Raw genomic sequence first — 20,311 nt, forward strand, 5'->3', positions numbered from 1 at the left:
TCTAAGCTTATCTCTGTATGTAAACGAAAACAACCATTGTATCACCACAAAACTCACTGTGGGCACAGTTAATTAAAAAAAAGAAAACACCCTATAGACCTACCAAGACATGTTATAATGATACTTTAAAATACTGTACGTAATAGAAAATCCTAAGAATATCCAAGAAGAAAAACAAACAAACAAACAGGTCACCTACAATAAAACAAAAATCAACAGCAAAACTGGATACTAGAAGACGATGGACGAATGGTTTCATAATTTTAAAGAAAAATTATTTGATTTTAAACATAAGATACTATACCCAGCTAAACTGGCATTAAATTATAGATGTTTAAGATTTTGGTATTTTTGGACATATAAGAATTTTAAAAATTTGCCTCTCCAGCGTTATCTGATAATATGCTCCAGCAAAAGAAGGGAGTAAACAAAAAAGAATTACACCTGAGACCCAGGATATAATAGACTCAGCCCAGGAGAGCAGCCAGGGGAAATCCTAGGAAGACTTCTCCATAGCAGGCATGGCCCAAAGCAACCAGCCCAGATTAGAGACAAAATATAAAGGATTCCAGGAGGGAGATTTCCAAGAAAAAGGACTTGATAGAATACAATAGCAATTGGGTGGGATAGGGAAAGATGTTGATTATAATCAAGATGTTGCAAGAACAAAACAACTATAATTAGAAACTCTAGGCCACCCCCCAAATCTGTGTAAGGAGTAAATATAATTATAATCCGCTGTAGTATTTGGCCTTCCTATTTAATATTTATGAAGTCACAATAGTATAAAAATCATTTATTGATGTAACTAAATATGATGATTTAATATTAGGAGAATGAAGGATGAGAGGTAGCGTAAGATGGAAAATTCTGATCAGTTACAGCAAAAATAAATATATAAGGTCTAAAAGAGATAAATCAAGAAAAAACATTGTCAGTATATCATTTAGAATAAATGGAGGTAACTATCAGAAGAGTTATAAAGGGATTGCCACTGGCAAGCAGGATTTAGGAATGTGGAAGAGGTGTGACAAAACATGCTTTTTTTTTTTGTTGTTTTTTTTTTTGCTATGAGCCTTAGTACATTGATTATGAACTACGTTTATATCATTTTGATAAAATTAAAAATTTGTTTAAAAAGATAGATTTTGGGTCCAGAAAGGAGGGATATTGTTGGAAATGGATTTTTTATGGCAAAGCTCAGGAAGCTACAGAGTCCCTGTGATGGCTGGAATTTGTTCTAGGGGAGAGAGCAAGCCATGTTGCAACAAGCGGCATTTCCGATAACCGCCTCAAGAGATCTGAGAGAAAGGGACAGAATCTGCAAGCCTACAGTTATTTGTGATTTATTTTCTCATTCTAAATAAACAGTCATTTTTGAACCTTATTTTAAAAAATCTTTTCTTTAAAAAGAGGCCTTTAAATTTGGTAAACTTTAGGCCTCGCAAGACCTGGGTTAGCCCCTGGGGGGTATGGTCCCCAAAGCAGTTCGGATTCATTCATAATGTTTATTTGTTCCTTTTAAGTCTTGTTCGGAGTGAGAGTGAGGGCAGTTTCCTCAGTAATTTCTTTTCTTTTTCTTTGTTTAAAGATTTTATTGGGGAAGGGGAACAGGACTTTATTGGGGAACAGTATGTATTTCCAAGACTTTATTGGGGAACAGTGTGTTTTTCCCAGGACCCATCAGCTCCAAGTCAAGTTATTGTCCTTTTAGTCTTAGTTGTGGAGGGCGCAGCTCAGCTCCAAGTCCAGTTGCGGGTCTTCAATCTTAGTTGCAGGGGGCACAGCCCATCATCCCTTGTGGGAGTCCAACCAGCAACCTTGTGTTTGAGAGCACAGCACTCCAACCAACTGAGCCACCCATCCGCCCTCATCAGTTACTTTTATAATAAAACATTTTGTATTGGAACCTGCTCCTCTTCTGGCTGTTTACCTTACCTGTAACTCAGAGACTTTAAGCCCTTTGAAAGTGGTAACAGCTGGATTTCTGTTTCTATAGTCTAGGCACAAAGTTGATACGGGTTTTATAAATATTTGTTGATGGAACAGATAAATTTGAGTGTCATGAGGTATTACTCTTCCTTTTGCTCCATCTCTTTATTGAAATTTTGTTTTACGCAAAGCAGAAGGCTGCAGGAATGAGGAAGAGAGGAGGGAGAGCCGAGTAAGGTTGTTTTTTCCAAACCCTAGATCCCACACTTTGATTTTACATAGTAGCTGCTTTTCTGAGTGACATTTTGAATTGTGCATATCAGGTTTTGCTAATCTTAACTCCCCTTACTCATAGAGATTATTAATGATGTTTAAACATTTTATGCTGTGAGATGCAGAACATTTTGCTTATTTCAAGAATCTTTTTGTGCATTCTTTCTGTAAAGTGAATTATCAGCATGTTAAGTCTATTTTGGGGGTTTCCTTAAAATGGGGTACACCAGTACTAAATTCACCTTTAACAATGACTAATTCGCACACCATGGGTGGAGTGTTGGATGGTTGTTGGGTGCTCACCAACAACTAAACTAGGCATCTTCCACTTCTTTGGCGCCTCCGCTCCCAGACCACCTGCTTCAACCCGGAGGCGGTATCTTGACCCTCCGCGACCTCTTCGTCATGGCGTCTGCGGGGCGTCTACCGCCTGAGGCCTTGGCAGTCAGCCGGGCGTCGACCTTCCCAAGATGGCGGCGACCTGAGCAACTGCGCGTAGGGGGCGGGATCCTGTCGCCGGAGGCGGGGCAGGGAGGCACAGGAGTAGGGCTCGCAGGCGCGCCGATCCCGAAGTAGGCAGCCCCAGCGCGCCTGCGCGGAGCGGCCCTACGCGCAGTGAGGCAGTGGCGGGGGAAGGCACCGGTGGGGCCGACGCGCGGGTTGAAGGAGGGAAACGGACGAGCGAAGTCCCAGTGCGCGCCGCGGCGGCCCGGGTACCCTCCCCTTCCGGGCGTGAGGCGCTGTGAGGAGAGCTGAACCGAGCGGACTCGCACCGGCAGCGAGGCGCCGCTACTGCTGCCCTAGTCCGGCCTCCGTCGGCTTCGGCGCTCCCGTACTGGGGGCCCGGGTTCCTCAGCACACCCAGCTCCAGCAGCCCCCAGAGCCTGTCTCCGGCCCTTCGAAAGCCCCGGCGCCAGCCCGGGCCCTTGGTGGGGAGGATGACGGAGCTGCAGTCGGCACTGCTACTGCGAAGACAGCTGGCAGGTGAGGGCGGGCGGCAGGGCGCCGGGCCGCGATCGCGGCGAGCCACTGCGGCTTACCTCCTCCTTTCCTCCCGGCCGGCGCTGGACGGCCAAGGGGGAGCGGCAGCTGCCGGCGAGGGCGGGTGCGGGCCTGTGAGGGTGGGGAGCCCGAGGCGCCGGTCACGGCGGGCCCAGCACTTCTTCCCCGGCTTTCGGAGGGTATTGGGGGCGGGGACGCGCCCCAGCCTCGGCGCTGGGACGGGGCTTGGTGCCCCGTGGAAAGGAGGGGAGGCTGCCCCCTCCCCCACTGCTGGGTGGGACGCTGCGGGGGAGGGGCTGTGGGTCCTTATCCCTGACCGACCCTCCCAGGAGGGGCGGGTCCCGGGCTCAGGTGCGGCCGAGGCCGCCGGACCCTTGGGGGCAGAAGGGAGCGTCTGGGCCCGTCTAGCTGCGAGTCCCCGACTCGGGTGTGTGCGCCGCGCGGGCGGGCAGCGGGGGGCGAGAATAGGCGAAGAAAGTGGCCTCTGGCTGGATAGGTGAGGCGCGCAAAACTTCTGCCCGGGCAGCGCCGGGTCCGCGGAGTTGTGGCGGACAACAAAGCGCCGGCCTCCGCGGCCTCGTCGCTGGCGCGCGGGGGTCTGAGAACCTGGCGGGGTGCGGGACGCCGCCTCGCCTGCCTCTGCCTGGCACGGTCTCTGGCTGCGCCGCCCGGTTGGGGGAGGGTAGGAGCGGGCAGAGTCGAGAGCCGCTCGCTGGCCGGCTCGGGGCTTTGTGCTCAGAGCGATTCCGGCTCCTGCGCAGGCCTGCGGAACTCTGCGGCGGCGGCCCGCCGGCTCTGCCTCGGGGCGGCGGCCGGGGCTGCCCCACCAGCGGTGCTTGTGTCCCCCCTCCCCCATTGTCCCGGCCTCCGGCCGTTTGCGGCTTCCAGGTTGACTTTTTAGGGGGTTGGCTCCTACTCTGCTAGGACTGGGTGAGCGGAGCATGCGCGCTGGAGACGTACGTGTGCGGAGTGTAAGGGGGGAGATGGGTTGGTGGCTTCACAATGCCGCCCCACGTGCTGCCAGATTTAAAGAGAAATGAACCAGCAGTTACCCCTGCTGTCCAGCGCCCAGCGTGTGTCCTCAGTTCAGGAGGATTCTCACCTCCCCACGCTACGGACAGCCAGCCAGCCGCCCTTAGCCCTCGGCGGAAGCCAAAGGCTAGAAGGAAGAAATGTGCTTTTGAATTAGATTTACCGAGAGTTTGACGTGTTCGTTAAATCACCTTTATGGCTTCTTAAGGAAAAGGTTGTCAGGGACTGTTACGGATTGTATAATTAGGTTTATTATTAGACCATGAGCAAGCAGATTTAGACAAATATTGAAGTTCTAGATGCTCAGGGGGAGTGATTTGAAGTGAATGGAGAAGTTCTAGTGATACCTATGTCCACCACGAAAAATGTATTGGAAAAGCAATGAAAGAATAATAACCTTATTGCGTCTTGTTTGCAAACACCTTTTCTGTGTAATTTTTTGGTTTGTGTTGGAGGAAGGAATTAAGATTTCTGTTTTGTCTCCCTAAAAGTTCTTTAATCAGAATAAGTTTTTATTATGTAATGAACTATTAAACAGTATTAAAATGCTAAATTAGTATTAAAACAGTACTCAAGTCTTACATAATGGGAAAGATATACATTATAAAGATGTTAAAGTTATGCAGTCCTAAGAAAGTTAAGTGTGACTAATAACAGTGTCAGTAACAATATTTCAGATATTTTCCCTACCCATTTTTTACAGATTTACAGATTTTGATAGCCACTTGGTTCAGTTCTGCACTCTTTTTTGACAAGATTAATCCCAAATATCGATAAAACATTTCTCAAAGCTCTTTTTTTTTCTCCCCTCCCCCGTCAAAGCTCTTTATTAATGGTTGACTTTTGATAAGGCCCAGTAAAATAATGCTTTAAGGTTGGAGGAGAGGATGATTTAGTTTGTAATTTTTCAAGTCTCTTTAAAAAGTTACTTAACTGCTTTTCTTGCCTTAATCAGAAACGGTGTACTGTTCTTAATATTTTCTTAAACCGTTGAGGGATTTTAATTAACATGCTCAAAATGTACAAAGCAGTGGGACAAAGCAGTACATTAAGTGGAATGTTAAAATATCAAGTTTATTGGAAAGACTTGATAACTACATACTAAAATAAAGGCCCTGTTGTATTTTAGTGTAGTACCTTGCTTGAGCTTTGTGGTTCTTCAAATATCATTTGAAAACAGGAAAGAATGGTAACCTGTAATTTCTTGAAATCTCTTAGAGTGAACATTTGGAAAGCTTTATAATAAATGCTTTAAAAATCTTGAAATGTATTGAATTTAGTAGACACACAAACCTGTAAGCCATTCTAGCTGCTAGAATATCAGAAACTTACAATAGAGGCCAACAATGGTTGCATTTATTGAGCCCCTAGTATGTTAGTCCTTAAGGATTTTACTTCATTACTTGAGGGGAGAATTTATTGTGTGTGTGTTTTGTTTTGTTGGTGACTGTAATGAAGAACCTGGTTATTTTCAGAGTTGAGCAGAATGGTTCCCTGGGTTGCAGTTTCTCACCTTGGCACTACTGACATTTTGGGTGGATTATTGTTGTGCGGTCCTATCCTGTGCACAGAATGTTTGAGGAATATTCTTGGCCTCTACCCACCAGATGCCAGTAGTACACCCCCTACGTTGTGACAGCCAAAAATGTCTATGTTGCCAAATGTCCCGAGGCACAAAATCATCCCAGGTTGAAAAAATCTGGTTTATGGTGTTTTAGTTCAGACCTTATGGCTATTGTGAAGGAAGTAAGCACACCTAACAGATTATGAAATCAGATAGGTTGTGTATTTCTTTATGGGTATTATTAGACCGTGACTTATTCCTTTGCGAATTCAGCAGTGACAATTAAGCTTTTGCAGTGCAGTATGTTAAACAAGAAATCCCACAGCACAAGAGATAATTTTAAACATTTGTATTTTTTGAAAAGTTGTTACAAGCACTGGATAAAAACACAAAGTACAAGAAGATATAGTATTTCCACCCTGAACCCAAGTTCTTTTCTTGGAAGCAATCATTATCGGTAATTTCTTGTGTGTTTTTTCAGAGAGATTCTTGTATGTTGTGTGTTTAGATGGGCTGATATTTACTGGGGACTAACAGGTACCAGGTGCTGCACTGAGTACTTGACATTATTTAATCCTCCCAATAAGGAATAGAGGCTGAGAGAGGTTAAGTGACTTGCCCAAGGTCACACAGGTAGTAAGTGGGGCTGCTAGATTCATGTTCAGGACCTTCTTGTTTTATCCAGTAGCTACTAAAATGATTGGGAAAACATTCCCATCTTAATAGAATTTATTGTACAAAATATTACACATTAAAATCTAAGTGATATTCTTAAGATAATCATAAAAAGATATTTGAGCCATTGTCAATTTAAGATCAACATTCTCCAGAGTCAAGGAAAGTTTTGATTTTAATGAAAGCAGCTCCAGGCTTTTTGGTATTGGCAGTTAACCCAGGAAAAAATTGGGACTGATTGGACTTATTCCCTACTCTAACCATAATAAATTTTACTATATGACAAGCATTTATAAGGCATAAGAAGTTTTTTTTTTAAAAGATCACGAGGTTTTTAAACATTGATAACATAGTTTTTTAGTAGTTATATTCCTCATAGCCACCTTCCAGAACTAGGAAGATGAATCTGTTTATGCAATAACAAGGCAATAATTGAGCTGCTTTTACTGTAGAAATTTTGATTATGTATTTTAAAGTAATCTGGAAACTTCTCAACTCTGTCTCCTTGGCTACCCATGTAAGTAGGTTGTTGTGATGAGTTATGTGTATTTCTCAGACGTAGTGTGCAATAAAATTCCTTGGGAGTTTGTTAAAAATACAGATTCCTGGCCTCATCCCCACAGTCTACACGTGTTGATAGAGCCCAAGAAAACCTAATTTTTATAACAACTCTGTGGGTGGCTGTGCAGCCGGTGTTCTGAGCTACTACAATAGATGCCCCAAGCTATTTCCCCCACTGGACCGCCACCTGCAGGCAGCCCAGTTCCTAGTATTTGTGATGTGCTGTGTTTCAGAGAGAATACTCTCTAAAAGGAAGAGTTAGAAAGATTTTTTTTTAAATTATTATTATTAGTTTCAGGTGTAAAAAAGAGTTAGAAAGATTTAATATTTCTTATTGGCTTTTCTAGAATATACTGGCACTCTGACATACAATTCCATTAATAGTCTTAAACAAGGAGAAATAGAATAATTGATTGTTGGCAGGGTCATAATTGATTATTGACAGGGACACCCGAGTGGTAGAAGATCCTGGGTGATGAGCTAAATATTAATATTCTTAACATTAACAATTGTTAAAGCCACATATTTAGAAATGGAAGAAAAATCTAATTAAAAGTAAATCTACATTGCATCAAACTACTAATTGTTTAACAGTTTGGGAATTTTTATATCTGGACATTATTACTCTATTATAGAAAGAATGCAGGTACTACATATGGTACTGAATGCTTTATCAGCAAAAAAAAGCATGAATGAAACAATGGTTGAAGGAGGAATGTAGGATGATTTACAATCCCTGTAGTGGAGACAGCATCAAGGAATTATGCATCTGACGTGTTACAGCATCTAACGTAGTGTTATTTTGCAATATGTACATATATCAGATCATTACATTGTACACCTTAAACGTACATAATGTTATATGTCAATTATGTCTTAGTAAAGCTGGAGAAAAGTCTTGAATTTTTTAGTGAATAAGTGAATTTTCTTAACATTTGGGAGATGATTTTTAAGTTACGATTTTTATTCAGTGAATATTTTTGATAATATACTGAAATTTAGTTTTTTATAAATAATGGTAGTTTAATTTTCTGTAAATAAACTACTTCAGAATGAAATGTTTTCTACATTAGTCTTTTGTAATGGATGACCTCACTTTCTAAAATACTGCTGAATGTATTAAAATGTTGAAGTAAACTCTCTAATTTGTAGGTATTTAGTATATTAGTATAATCTGTATTTACTATAAAGTAGTACCAAAGTATATAGTTATATAATTTATGTAAGTTAATACATATTATATTTGGTGATAATATGCATGTAATTATAAAAATAGATGTCTTGAGTATCAGTAGTGATATCTAGTGTGGAAACTGAAAATTCATTCACTACCACTGTGTTATTGTTGCTTGTGACTTCTTTTCTCAGGTGAAGTATGTTTGCCTTATTAAGATGAGTTTCAATCTTTAGGTTATTTGGTCTCGGGTGCTTCGGTGCAAGTCTTTTTTGAGGGGGGTTCACTAATTTATGGTGAACGGTAGTGTCTGTGTGCTCCTGTTCCAAGCAAATAAAATACTAAGCATTCCTTTGTTTTAATGGGCTCCATTCAATTTAGGATACAGCTGAATCAAGGTATCAGTTCTCTTAAGAGTATTAGGTTATATACTTTTTAAAAAATTTGCATTTATCAGTGTAGAGAAAACAGTAATTAGCATTACTTAGCATGACAGACAAATCTAAAGTTGACAGATTTAACACAAGTAGGTGTTTCTGAGAGACCACTAACCCTGTTGAAGATTTCCAAGAAAATAGACTTTCAAGGGATGGCAGCAGTTTGTAATTTTGAAGACTTTATGAAGGACCTAAACCTGCCACTTCATGGATATATAAACTTGTTACAAAGAAGGAGGAAGGCAGAAAGGAAACTTAAATCATTGCGTGCCTGTCGCATACTCTTCTCATCTTAGGACTTTCCATATGTGGTCACATTCAGTTCTCATATCAAATCTTGGAATTAAATATTGACACCTTTTTGAGATAAGGAAATTTATAATCTGGTAATTTCGCCTAGGTAACCCTTTTGGAGCTGGCTGGCAGAAATAGGTCTGTCTGCTAATGAAACTGAGCCCTTTCTTTATCAGTGGCTTCTTTTAACATTTTGGGGGTTCTTAGACTCCTTGGAGGAACTAGTAAGAGTTAAAGACTTTGTCCTAAGAAAAATGCGCCCACACAGTTTGGGGTATAATTTCAGAGGGTTTTCTGATCTCTTGAGTGAAGCTCATTTATGCACATGTAATGCTGTCTCTTCCATCATTCATTCAGCAAATTTGATGACTGTTCTGTGTGCCATAGGGATGCCAAATGAGTAAGTTATTTGTGTATTCTAGGAATTTGGAGCCTGCAGAAAAATCCCATAAGAAGGCTGCTTTAAAGTATTAGAGAAAGTCAGGGAAAGCTTGCTTCTACCTGTCTGGTTCATGGAGGGCTGTGAGGAGTGGGTGGCATTTTTGCTTGACTTGCAAAGGATACATAAAAATTGATCACATAGAAGTAGGAAAGTATTTAAGGCTGAGGGAAAAGAACAAGCAAGATAGAAGACTTGTACTGAAAGTAATTCAATGCGTTTAGAGTAATTCAATGTGTTTCCAACAATATTTGGAAAGGCCGGTATTTGTAAAAGTTCTTAAAAATGTTGAAGTACAGAATTCTATTTGAGGAAGGGGACGTGATGTGATCAGTGTGTTTGACCAGTGCTCCTCAAATTATCTGTGTGAAAGACCAGTTTTTAACAAATTTCCAATTCATCATGTAATGATACTTCAAAAAACAATAAAAGTGAATTATCAGAAAAGTTAAAAAAGACATAAATATGAGCCCATTCTTCATAATATTAGGCTATCACTTTAAATGACTAGCAGATTGCTGTATGTGTTTCTGAATGCTCACTCTAGCTTGCTGTGTCATGGGCCAGTAACAATTTGGTGGATTGGCACCAGTTCATGGACCACACTTTGAGTAGCACTGCTTTGGACAGGGTGGAGTATGACATTTAGGTGACCTTCTCTCCATGAGGACGGAGATTTTTTTTTTGCCCATTAACTGACATATCACAGATGCCTAGAAGGGCCGGCTGAAACGTACCAGGCAAACAGTATTTATTGAACGGATTAGAACTACCATTCTGGATTTTTCCCCCTAAGGATTTAAGCACATGTGAACTAAATCTTTTAAAATAGAAAGTAAAACAATTAGAATACTTCCATTGAATAAACATTAAATTTCTTCTGTATGCCAGGCCCTAGGGACACAAAGATTCATGATACGATCTGGCCTTTTTTTCTAGTTGGGGAAGGTAGAGTTTTATAAACAAATATTGGTTAATAATTAGAATGTAGATGACTTCACCACAGTAGTATAGACATTCTTGCCCTTTTTATATGTCTGCCCCCACCGCCATTTATTTGTTTATAGCTTTGACCAATGACACTTATTGGAGCACCTTCAGTGTCTCAGCAAGGTCTTTATTTTTCTCTCAAAGCAGTTTCTTTACTCTTATCTACTGTGATTATTGGTTTTCTAACTCTTTATAATTTACAAAGTACCACAAAAATTAAAGTCCCCACCCCCCCATGTCTACAAAGTTTCTCTCTTACCCTCTACCTTAGCTACCTGAGGCTTCCTACCCAGGTGGCTAACCACATTGTCCAGAATAGGATACTGAATGGCTTACTCCCAGTAGCAGAACCGAGACAACTAGATTTCATTGATCTCTGAGCCTGCCCTTTTAACAATATTTAAATTAGATCTACATAGAGAATACAAGAATGTGTTCATACAATTATCCGTTTCCTACTTGGGTCGTAGGGTGTCCTGTGGGGTCATATGTTCCTTTGATTTTTTTTTTACTTCTTTGAGGATGAGTCAAATGTATTTAAAATAAATGTCAGGTAACCTAAATCAAGATATTCTAGGGGGAAATGGCAAATATGTATTTAAAAATATTTTTTCTAATTATAAACAAACATGTTTATTGTAGACTTGGAAAAGATAAAACATACATATGCTATAAAATCAGCCATCCCTCTGCTGCTTCTGTTAACATTTGATTGTTTTTTTCCATTGCATTTTGCCCTTTTTTAGTAAACTGAAAATCTGAAAGGAAGAACCTTTAGTGTTAAAGATTTTAATAGAAGTCATACTCTCTGAAGTTAGTTTATTAAGGTTCCTTTTACATACTTGATTCTCTTTAAGCAGCCTACTGCTAGATCAAGAAATTATTTCTTCAAATTTATTTAACAAGTAAATGACAGAGATAGATTTCCAACCCAGGTCACCTTTCTACCAAGACTGCTGCGTTTTACACAGTAGCACAGTGTTCGTTAAACTAAGAGAACTTTGTGACCTTTGGAAGAGGAACTGCTATTGCCCACGGCCGCCCATCCTCTTGCTGTAGGATTCTAAAACTCTAACATCGCTCTGTTTCAAGGCTAATGTAGAGAGGGGTGTTCCTCTGAGACCTTCCTTAATGCTCTTACCCGAGGTAAGTAGAGGATAATGTTTATCTTTTTAAAAATTTTTGTTTAGCAGTGCATAGGATGGTTTATATTGTCGCCATTAGAAGTCTAGGACTTGAGGCTGTGCTAACTTTTTTCAAAGTGCTGTGAACACCTATGGTGTGGAAGTTCCCCAGGGAAATACTGGATTTTTCAGTGTCTTTTCTGGTTGTTTTTACATGTCTCCCTTAGGATTATACCTTTGCTGCTGCTTCTACTCTTCGCATTTGCCTGGTGGAAACAAAACTGGTGGTTATCCAGTTTGGTTTATATTTAACTCTTGCAGGTGCAGCATGGCACGCGTGAGAAGGCACCGCGCTTCCTGCCGCCCTCGTCAGGGTCTCAGGCATAGTCTGGGTGCTGGAGAGGCCGGACCGCTGTGACGGGCGCGTTTAGAAAAGTAGACCTTTAATTTTAGAACAGGTTTAGATTTACAGAAAAATTGTAAAGACAGTGCAGAGATTTCCTGTATACCCTGCACGCAGTTTTTCCTATTAACATCTTATGTTCGTATGGTATATGTGTCACAATTAATACACCAGTATTATTAACTAACGTCCATACTTTACTCAGATTTTCATGGTTTTTACCTGGTGTCCATTTTTCTGTTCCAGGAGCCTGTACAGGATACTGTTACTCCATTTTAGTTGTCATGTCTTCTGAGTCTCCTCTGTTCTGTGAGAGTTTCTCAGAATTTCTTTAGTTTTCATGTCTTTTGTAGTTTTGAGGACTACTGGTCAGGTATTTTGTAAAATGTCCCTCAAATTGGGTTTGTCTAATGTTTTTCTCATGGTTAGATTGGGTTTATGGGTTTTCAGAAAAGTACCACAGAGGTGATACCCTTCTTGTCACGCATTGGTGGTACCTGATAACCACTGGTGACAGGGACCTTCATTACTTGGTTAAGGCACTGTCAGTTGGGTTTTTCCATTGTTACTGTTGTCCTCTTTTACTAAGTCCAGCCCAAATTCGTGTGGGAAGGAAGGACTAGGCCCTGCCTCCTGGAGGGAAGAATATCTCCTTACATTATATGGAATTCTTCTGTAATGAAGATTTGTCACTCCTCCCCCGTTTATTTGTTAATTGAATCATCTATTCAGTATGGACTTCTATGTTTTGGACTTTGGGTTAAAATCTGTATTAGGGTTCTCCAGAGAAACAGAACCAATAGGATGGACAAGAGATACACTCATATGTCAGTCATGTTATTGTTTGGACTGGCAAGTCCAAAATCCACAGGGTAGCCGGGCAGCCTGGAGACCTGGGGAAGAGCGGACGTCCAGTGCAACCCCAAAGGCAGGCAGCTGGCAGAATGCCCTCTTCAGGGGAGGTCAGTCTTTGTTTTAAATTAAGGCCTTCAATTGACTGGATGAGGTCCACCCATATTCAAAGTCTACTGATTTAAATTGTAATCTCATCTAAAAAACACCTTCACGGAACCATCTGGAATAATGTTTGACCAAATATCTGTGTACTGTGGCTTAGCCAAGTTGACACATAAAATGAACCACATACTGATTTTGTTCCTTAAGTCATTTACATTGTTCCCAAATTGTTCCAGTTTTGGTCAGAGTTCTTTCAGGCTGGCTCCTGTGTCCCTTTTACGTGCACTCATCTTTTTAGTTTTCGAGCATTATCTTATTTCCTGATGACTACAGGATATATCAGACCTGTCCTGTATTTTCTCTGTCCCAGCCCTGTAATGAGCTATTTCTCCAAGAGTGGTGTCTAGTAACCAAGAGAGGGGCATTGGAAGTGCTCATTGCTACTGGAGAATCATTACTTCATAGGACTGAGGTAGGCGGTGTATATTTATACTAATCCAGGTATCTGTGATGTTCCTGCGTATCCATCTGTTTATATGTATTAAGCTACCGCTAGGTTCATACTGATGTTTCTGACCCTAATCAAGAACCAGTGTTCATTCTAGCCTCCCCTTCTTTTTCTGTAACTTCCCTCTCTGACACTGTGAAACCTGTTTATATTTAAAAGCCATTTCAGGGGATGGCCGGTTAGCTCAGTTGGTTAGAGCGTGGTGCTGGTAGCACCAAGGTTGCTGGTTCAATCCCTGCCTGGGCCACTGTGAGCTGTTCTCCCCCCCCCCCACTTACAAAACACACAGACAAAAAATAATAATGAAATAAATAAAATCTTTTTTAAAAAAGCAGTTTCAGAATTGTTAACCCATACCTTTGTGGGAAACAAACTTACAACTAGAGTACTGTGTGTATGTACATTTCTTTTTGTCCTTATCTTTTCAGTTTACAGTCAAAACTAATGTCCAACGTTACCTAGGTCAGCTCCGTCCCCACCCCCTGAACTCTTAGTGAGGTTATGTCATACTTGTACATCTGTAATACAGTTAGATTCATTTGTCATTCGTCTTCATTCCATCCTCATTGGTTTTTAAAATTTATTTTGCATACATCAAAATTCATTCTTTGACATATACATGTCTGTGGGGTTTGATGTAAAGGGCATAAAGTCATGTACCCACCACTGCAGGACCATACAGAATAATTTTATCACCCTAAAATTTCCTCTGTGTGTCTCCTTTGTAGTCTGTCACTCCCCCTTCCACCAGTTCCTGGTAGCCACTAATCTATTTTCTGTCCCTATAGTTTTTTGCCTTTTCCAGAATGTTACATGTAGTTTTTAGGGTCTGGCTTCTTTCACTTAGCCAGATGGATTTGTTGCAGGAATCACTAGCCTGTTCCTTTTTATCACTGAATAGTATTCGATTGTACACTTTCTACTGTGTACATTCCATCATACTACAGTTTGCTTATCCATTTCCACGTTGAAGGATAACTTTGTTATCTTGCTTGTTTCCGGTTTTTAGTGGTTATGAATAAAGCTGCTGTAAACATTTGTATACAGATTTTTGTGTGAACCTGTTTTAGATTCACTTGGATAAGTACCTAGGAGTAGAATTGCTGGTTGTGTGGTAAGACTGTTTAACTTGATATGAAACTGCCAAATCGTCTTCCAAAGTGGCTGTAACACATTTTAAACACAGTACCATCTTAATGCTTTTTTCATCTTGTTTTTTCATTTGATATAGTGTAGACATCTTTATGTATTGGTACATAGACTTATTTTCTTTTCAAACACCTACACTGTATTCCTTTGAATGGCTAAAACACAATTCACTTTTATTAAAACAATTCTTTAAATTATAAAAATGTTGCATATTCAAGGCAAAAAATGTAAGTTCTACTGAAGAGAATATAATGAAAAGTCAGTCTCCCATTCACCTACCCCCATCCTTTTCCATTCTCCAGAAGGGAATTTATAATTCATGCTTATGCTTTCCACTATAGTTTATATGATAACCTCTTAATTCATGAGTGTATTTAACTTCTCACTATAAAAGATGAAAAATTTAATGTAATGACACTACTTTCCTAATTTTTGTTATATATTTGTAGCTCTTCTAATGGTTGTTTTTATTACTATGAATAAAATGATTTATCGACCGTACATAGGAGTGCCTGCTATGAAATATAAAGAAATTAGCTCACTTACCCTTTAGTGATTCGCCACCTCTTCCTACAGATTTTGTTAGTTACATTATTTTTATATTGTCAAGTTGTGTAACATTTATCTTCTCTCTTATAGCTGAATAAGTCTCTATTTGCCTAGTCTCAGAAAAGGAAAACCAGAAAATAGCATTTACATGATTGTGTTAATATACTCATTGTAATATCAAATAATGATTTTTGGACCTAAGGAGGAGTTGAATTCTCATCATTGAAACTTTTCCCATTGAAGGAGAATCTTTAAGTATCAAAATCTTACTTTCTTCTACCTTCACTTAGTTATTATTCTGGGTCATACCCAGCTACCATTTTTCTCCTACCCCATGTTGTCCTCTTCTAATATTTCTTAATTTTTATAAAGATTGTGTCGGTGGTAGATTTTGAGTCCTTGCATATTGAAAAATGCCTTTCTTTTGTCTTCGTATTTGATTGTTTGGTTTTCTGGGAATCGAATTTGGGGTTGAAAATAGTTTCCCGTGGAACTTTGATGTTATTGTTCCGTTGTATATAATGTCCAGAATTCCAGAAGACAGTGATGAAGAATGACTCATGTCAGTCTAATTTTTTGTTTCTGTGTGGATACTTTTTTGAAGTTTAAAGGATTTTCTGTATACTTGGAGTTGTAAATTTTTACCCATATGTGTCTCTTAAGTGTAACTTTTATTCATTCATTGTTTTAGAGTCTCAGTGGGTTTTTCTAGCTGAAGGCTTAGGTCTCTGTTTAGCTCAGAAATTTCCATCTTTTATTTTTTTGTAATCATCTACATCGTCTTTGGTGTTTGCACACTTTACTGGCTTTTCTTTGCCTCTTTATTTTCATATTGTCTATTTTCTACCTTTTGCTACTATATTGTGGAGATTTCCTTCAATTTTTTTCCTTATTGGTGACTTGGTCTTCAGCCATGCCTGTTTCGTTAGACGGGCCATGTAATTTTTCATTTTGGCAGTTGGTGTTTCTGATTTCCAAGAACTTAGTCTCTTTTCCCTCCATGGGAGTCTATTTTTTGATAACAGATTTATTGAGGTTTAATTTGCACACCATAAAATGTATTCCTTTTAAGTTTACAACTCAGTACCTTTTAATACAATTCAGTACAATTTAGTATATTTAGAATTGTGGAACCATCAGCACAGTGTAATTTTAGAACATTTCCATCACCTCAGAAAGAAACCTTGTGCAGTCGCTCCCTTTTCTCAACCCCACACCCAGGCAACTACTACTTTTCTGTTCCTAATGAACTTGCCTTTTCTGGACATTTCATATAAATGAGAGAATACGATATGTCGTCTTTTGTTTATGGCTTCTTTCACTTAGCATAATGTTTTTAAGGTTGATTTATTTTGCAGCATATTATGTCTGTCGTTCTAGTATTGTTTGTTGAAAACACTGTCCTTTTCTTACTTGAAGTACCTTGGAAATTTTGTTGGAAATCTGTTGACCAACCTATTGTATGTCTCTGTATTCTATCACATTGATCTGTATGTCTGCCCCTGTGCCATTGTCATAGTTTCTTGATCATTACTGTGTAGTAAGTCTTGAAATCATGTAGTGTAAACCTTCCAACTCTTTGTTTTTCTTTTTAAAAAGTGTTTTGGCTTTTTGAGGCCTTTTCAAGTCAGTTTGACAGTTTCTGCAAAAAAGCCTACTGTGATTTTGTGTGGAATTACAGTGAATATGTAGATTTACTTGAGGAGAATTGACATCTTAACAATATTGAGTCTTCTGTTCTATGAAATTGTGTTATCTCTCCATTTATTTTGGTCTTTTTAAATTTTAGCATAGTTCGTAGTTTTCCATGTATAGATCTTGCACCAAATGTATTCCTAAGTATTTCATGTTTTTTTAAAATGCTGTTGTAAATTATATTTAAAATTTTATTTTCCAATTAGTCATTACTTACATATAGAAATACAGTTGATTTTTGTATTTAACCTTGTATTTTTCAGCCATGCTAAATTGAGTTATTAGATCTAGTGGCATTTTTATATTTTTCTTAGCATTTTCTCCATACACAGTAATGGTCTGCAGATAAACACAATTTTACGTCTTTAGTCTGTAAGGCTTTATTTATTTATTTATTTATTATACATCTTATGATCTGTAGACAACATTGCATGGAAGTGGTGTAGCGATTTCTCTTTGACTCATCTTTCTGAATCTGGATCATGGTGACTGTATACTCTGTTCGTGAACCAGCAGCTTCAGGGCTGCTGGTAGGTCAGTTCTGGTTGTCATACTGAAGCTTTTTCTCTAAATCATTCTTTTAGCCCTTCCAATAATTTTGTAAGCATATAATTTCTCATTAAAATACCTAATGTCTTTTCTGTTTTCTGCCCTGAACTTCGATAAGCTTCTGTTTACCATATGGGTCCTTGGAAACTAATTTTTTATGGGTCAAGTAATTAACATTGGAGTTAAAATGTATTCTAGCCACTCTCCTTTTTAATGGTTTCTTCAGAATCTGATAACCACTTCTGAACGAGCTAGATAGAAACATTTTCTTTATAGGGAATGGGAAGGCATCATTATAATGAAGGTAATATGGTTGTATTATCTAAGAGAGGTTTAAATAAATAACAGTGGCCCTGCCATTTAATTATAAGTTGCTTTTTTTAGTTCCTGAGTACACACTTTTACAAATAGTTTAATTTGGAGAGTAGAGCAGAAAGTAACACTGCTCAAAGCTAGACATTCTGTGAATGCTTTTAGTTTGAAATGTTCAAGGTGGCATTTGGTTTTAACTGCCTTGACAGTTCTGAGCCATACTATATGGGATAAAATTTGTTCATTTGTACATCAGAGAGGAGATTGAAAAATGTCTAAGGCTAATTCACTTTTCATCAGAGCTAGTCTTGTTTCTTTAGGTAAATATTTGAATGCTATTTTAATCCTTTTAAATACTGTTGGGTTTGGGAGACACTCGAAAAACTGATTCTTATAGAAGGTACATTAGTAGGGAAGACAGTCAAATTTGTAATTACTGTAGTATCTGAGGATGATACAGCAGCAGGAGTTGGGGAAAGCATCAGTAAGGAAGTGATGTCTGTGCTCAGACTAAAGGATAATTAATAGGAACTAGCCAGATGTTTGAAAAGGCCAGGACATTTGGGGAAACAGGTCCAGAATGGTTGGGGTGGTGGTGATGGCATGACTCAATGAAGGGTATTAAGCCATTTTAAGTATCCATTGGGATAGCCTTCTCTTTAGTCGGAAGATCTCGTTAGGGCTCTTGAGGATGTTTACCCTGGGTTTATTCTCAGTTGGCCATACAGAATATATGTAACTGCACTATAGGTACTTGGCCAGGAAATACAGTCTGGGATTTGCTGCTACTATATTCAATTCTGCCAAGATTGAACTATCTTTTTTGAGGATAGACTAAAGGCTCTGCAGTCAGTCCTTTCCTCTGGGGGTTCTTGGATGGATATTCTAGAATCCCTTGAAATTGTATTCAAAATTGTGTGTTTGTGGAGGGAGGGGAAGATGTGTCCCTTTATTTAGATTCTCATATGGTTTCGAAATCACCTGCCTTCTGATCTCCCTTTACTTCCCTTGTCCTGCAACAAAGTAAGTGTTACTGTTTGAATACCCTAAATGCTACTTCAAACTTTAGAGTACCTGCCCAACATAGAGGTGTCTTCACTGACTTGTGTTTTGGGTTATATCATTGCCATCTCCACCTGGGGAGGTAGGCTAGTAGCTGCAGCCCTGTGAAATTCATTTTGGATGTTGTGAAGATGTTACATCAGAAGTAAATTCATTCTTGTTAGCAATGCTAATAATTCTCTTTGATCAGAAAAACAATTTTTTCAACTTAAGTGGCACTTAGTTGTGTGACTATTTGATCATACTTCCTTTTTCATATCAGCTGCCAGAAGTCTTGAATACATTGAAATTAAGCATTAGAGCTGAATTCTAGCCTGTTAACCTTGTGAATGTAGAGGACTCTTACAGGCATTTTTAATGTATTTTTATCTTATCTATATTGCTGATTCCGTTTAATGTCCCTACCTTGTTTTTTCCCCTCATCTATTTCTAATTTACATTACTTTCTATTTTATATATCTCTGTAAAGCACTTTATACTTGGGGGCAAGATAGGATATTTTAAAACAAACCCGCTGTGTTTAGGAATTTCCCCTTTGGAAAAATTTATTTTCTCTCCTGTTATGTGTTTCTTTCCTTATATAACAGATGCTTTTTTACTTGGGTGTATTCCTTTCTTTTTCCCTTCTCTGCTTAGTAAAATAAACTCATTCTTTATTTGCTGCTTAGACGTCTTCTCCAACACCCTATCACTTGTAAAATAGTTGTTCAAGGTTGTTGGCATTGAGAATACGAGGTGTGATCAAACAATACAGTGAATGTTTAAATAAAAAAAAGTTTACTGCAGTAAAAGACATATTAATCTTCCTCGAAATACCCCCACCCCCACTTCAAACACACCGTATCATTCTTGACACTTCCTGAAGCAGTTCTGAAGTCCTCTTTCTTGAGTGTCTTTAGTTGCGCTGTCGTGGCTGCCTCGTCCTGAATCATTTTGACTTTGGGGAAGAGCCAGAAGTCTCATGGTGCGAGATCCGGTAAATAAGGTGGATGAGGACACACCATAATGTTTTTATTTGACAGAAATTGCTGTACCACAAGTGATGTGTGACAAGGAGCATTGTCATAATGAAGGGTGGTTTATGGCACACTTTAAAACACACCTTCTCTCACCCATAGCTCATATCCAGCTGACTACACTGAACAAGTTGAAACTTGTCACACACTTACTAAGTTTTGATGTGTCGCTTCCTCTATTGAAGATCCCTGCCTTTCCCTTCGATGGCACTCGGCAGCAGCATTCACTGTATTTTGTGATCACAACGGAAAGGCTCATGTCACACATCACTTCTGGTACAGTAATTTCTGTTAAATAAAAACATTATGGTGTATGCTCATCACCTTATTCACTGGATGTGGCACCACCGACTTCTGGCTTTTCCCCAAAGTCAAAATGACCATGAAAGGTAAGTGTTTTGAATCATTTCAGGACATCGAGGCAGCCACGACAGTGCAATTAAAGACACTCAAGAAAGAGGACTTCCAGAACTGCTTCAGAAAGTGGGAAGAATTATGGGATAAGTGTGTTCAAAGCGAGGGGGAGCATTTTGAGGTGGATTAATGGCAATGTGTCTTTTACTGTAATAAATTTTTTTTAATTTAAATATTCACTGTATTTTGTGATCACATCT

At 39.3% G+C, this 20,311-nt stretch overlaps 1 protein-coding gene across 1 annotated transcript in view; it reads left to right on the forward strand.

Annotated features, from left to right (window-relative positions):
- The first annotated feature begins 2,755 nt into the window (after positions 1 to 2,755).
- UBE2G1 (ubiquitin conjugating enzyme E2 G1) overlaps positions 2,756 to 20,311 on the forward strand; it is a 93,812-nt gene continuing 76,256 nt past the window's right edge. Inside the window, exon 1 of the mRNA XM_019743839.2 lies at positions 2,756 to 3,189. Coding sequence (XP_019599398.1) covers positions 3,144 to 3,189 — 46 coding nt within the window. The 5' untranslated portion in view covers positions 2,756 to 3,143. The remainder of the gene's footprint in view (positions 3,190 to 20,311) is intronic.

The sequence above is a fragment of the Rhinolophus sinicus genome, linkage group LG15, assembly GCF_036562045.2.
Source record: "Rhinolophus sinicus isolate RSC01 linkage group LG15, ASM3656204v1, whole genome shotgun sequence".
Classification (NCBI taxonomy): Eukaryota; Metazoa; Chordata; class Mammalia; order Chiroptera; family Rhinolophidae; genus Rhinolophus; species Rhinolophus sinicus.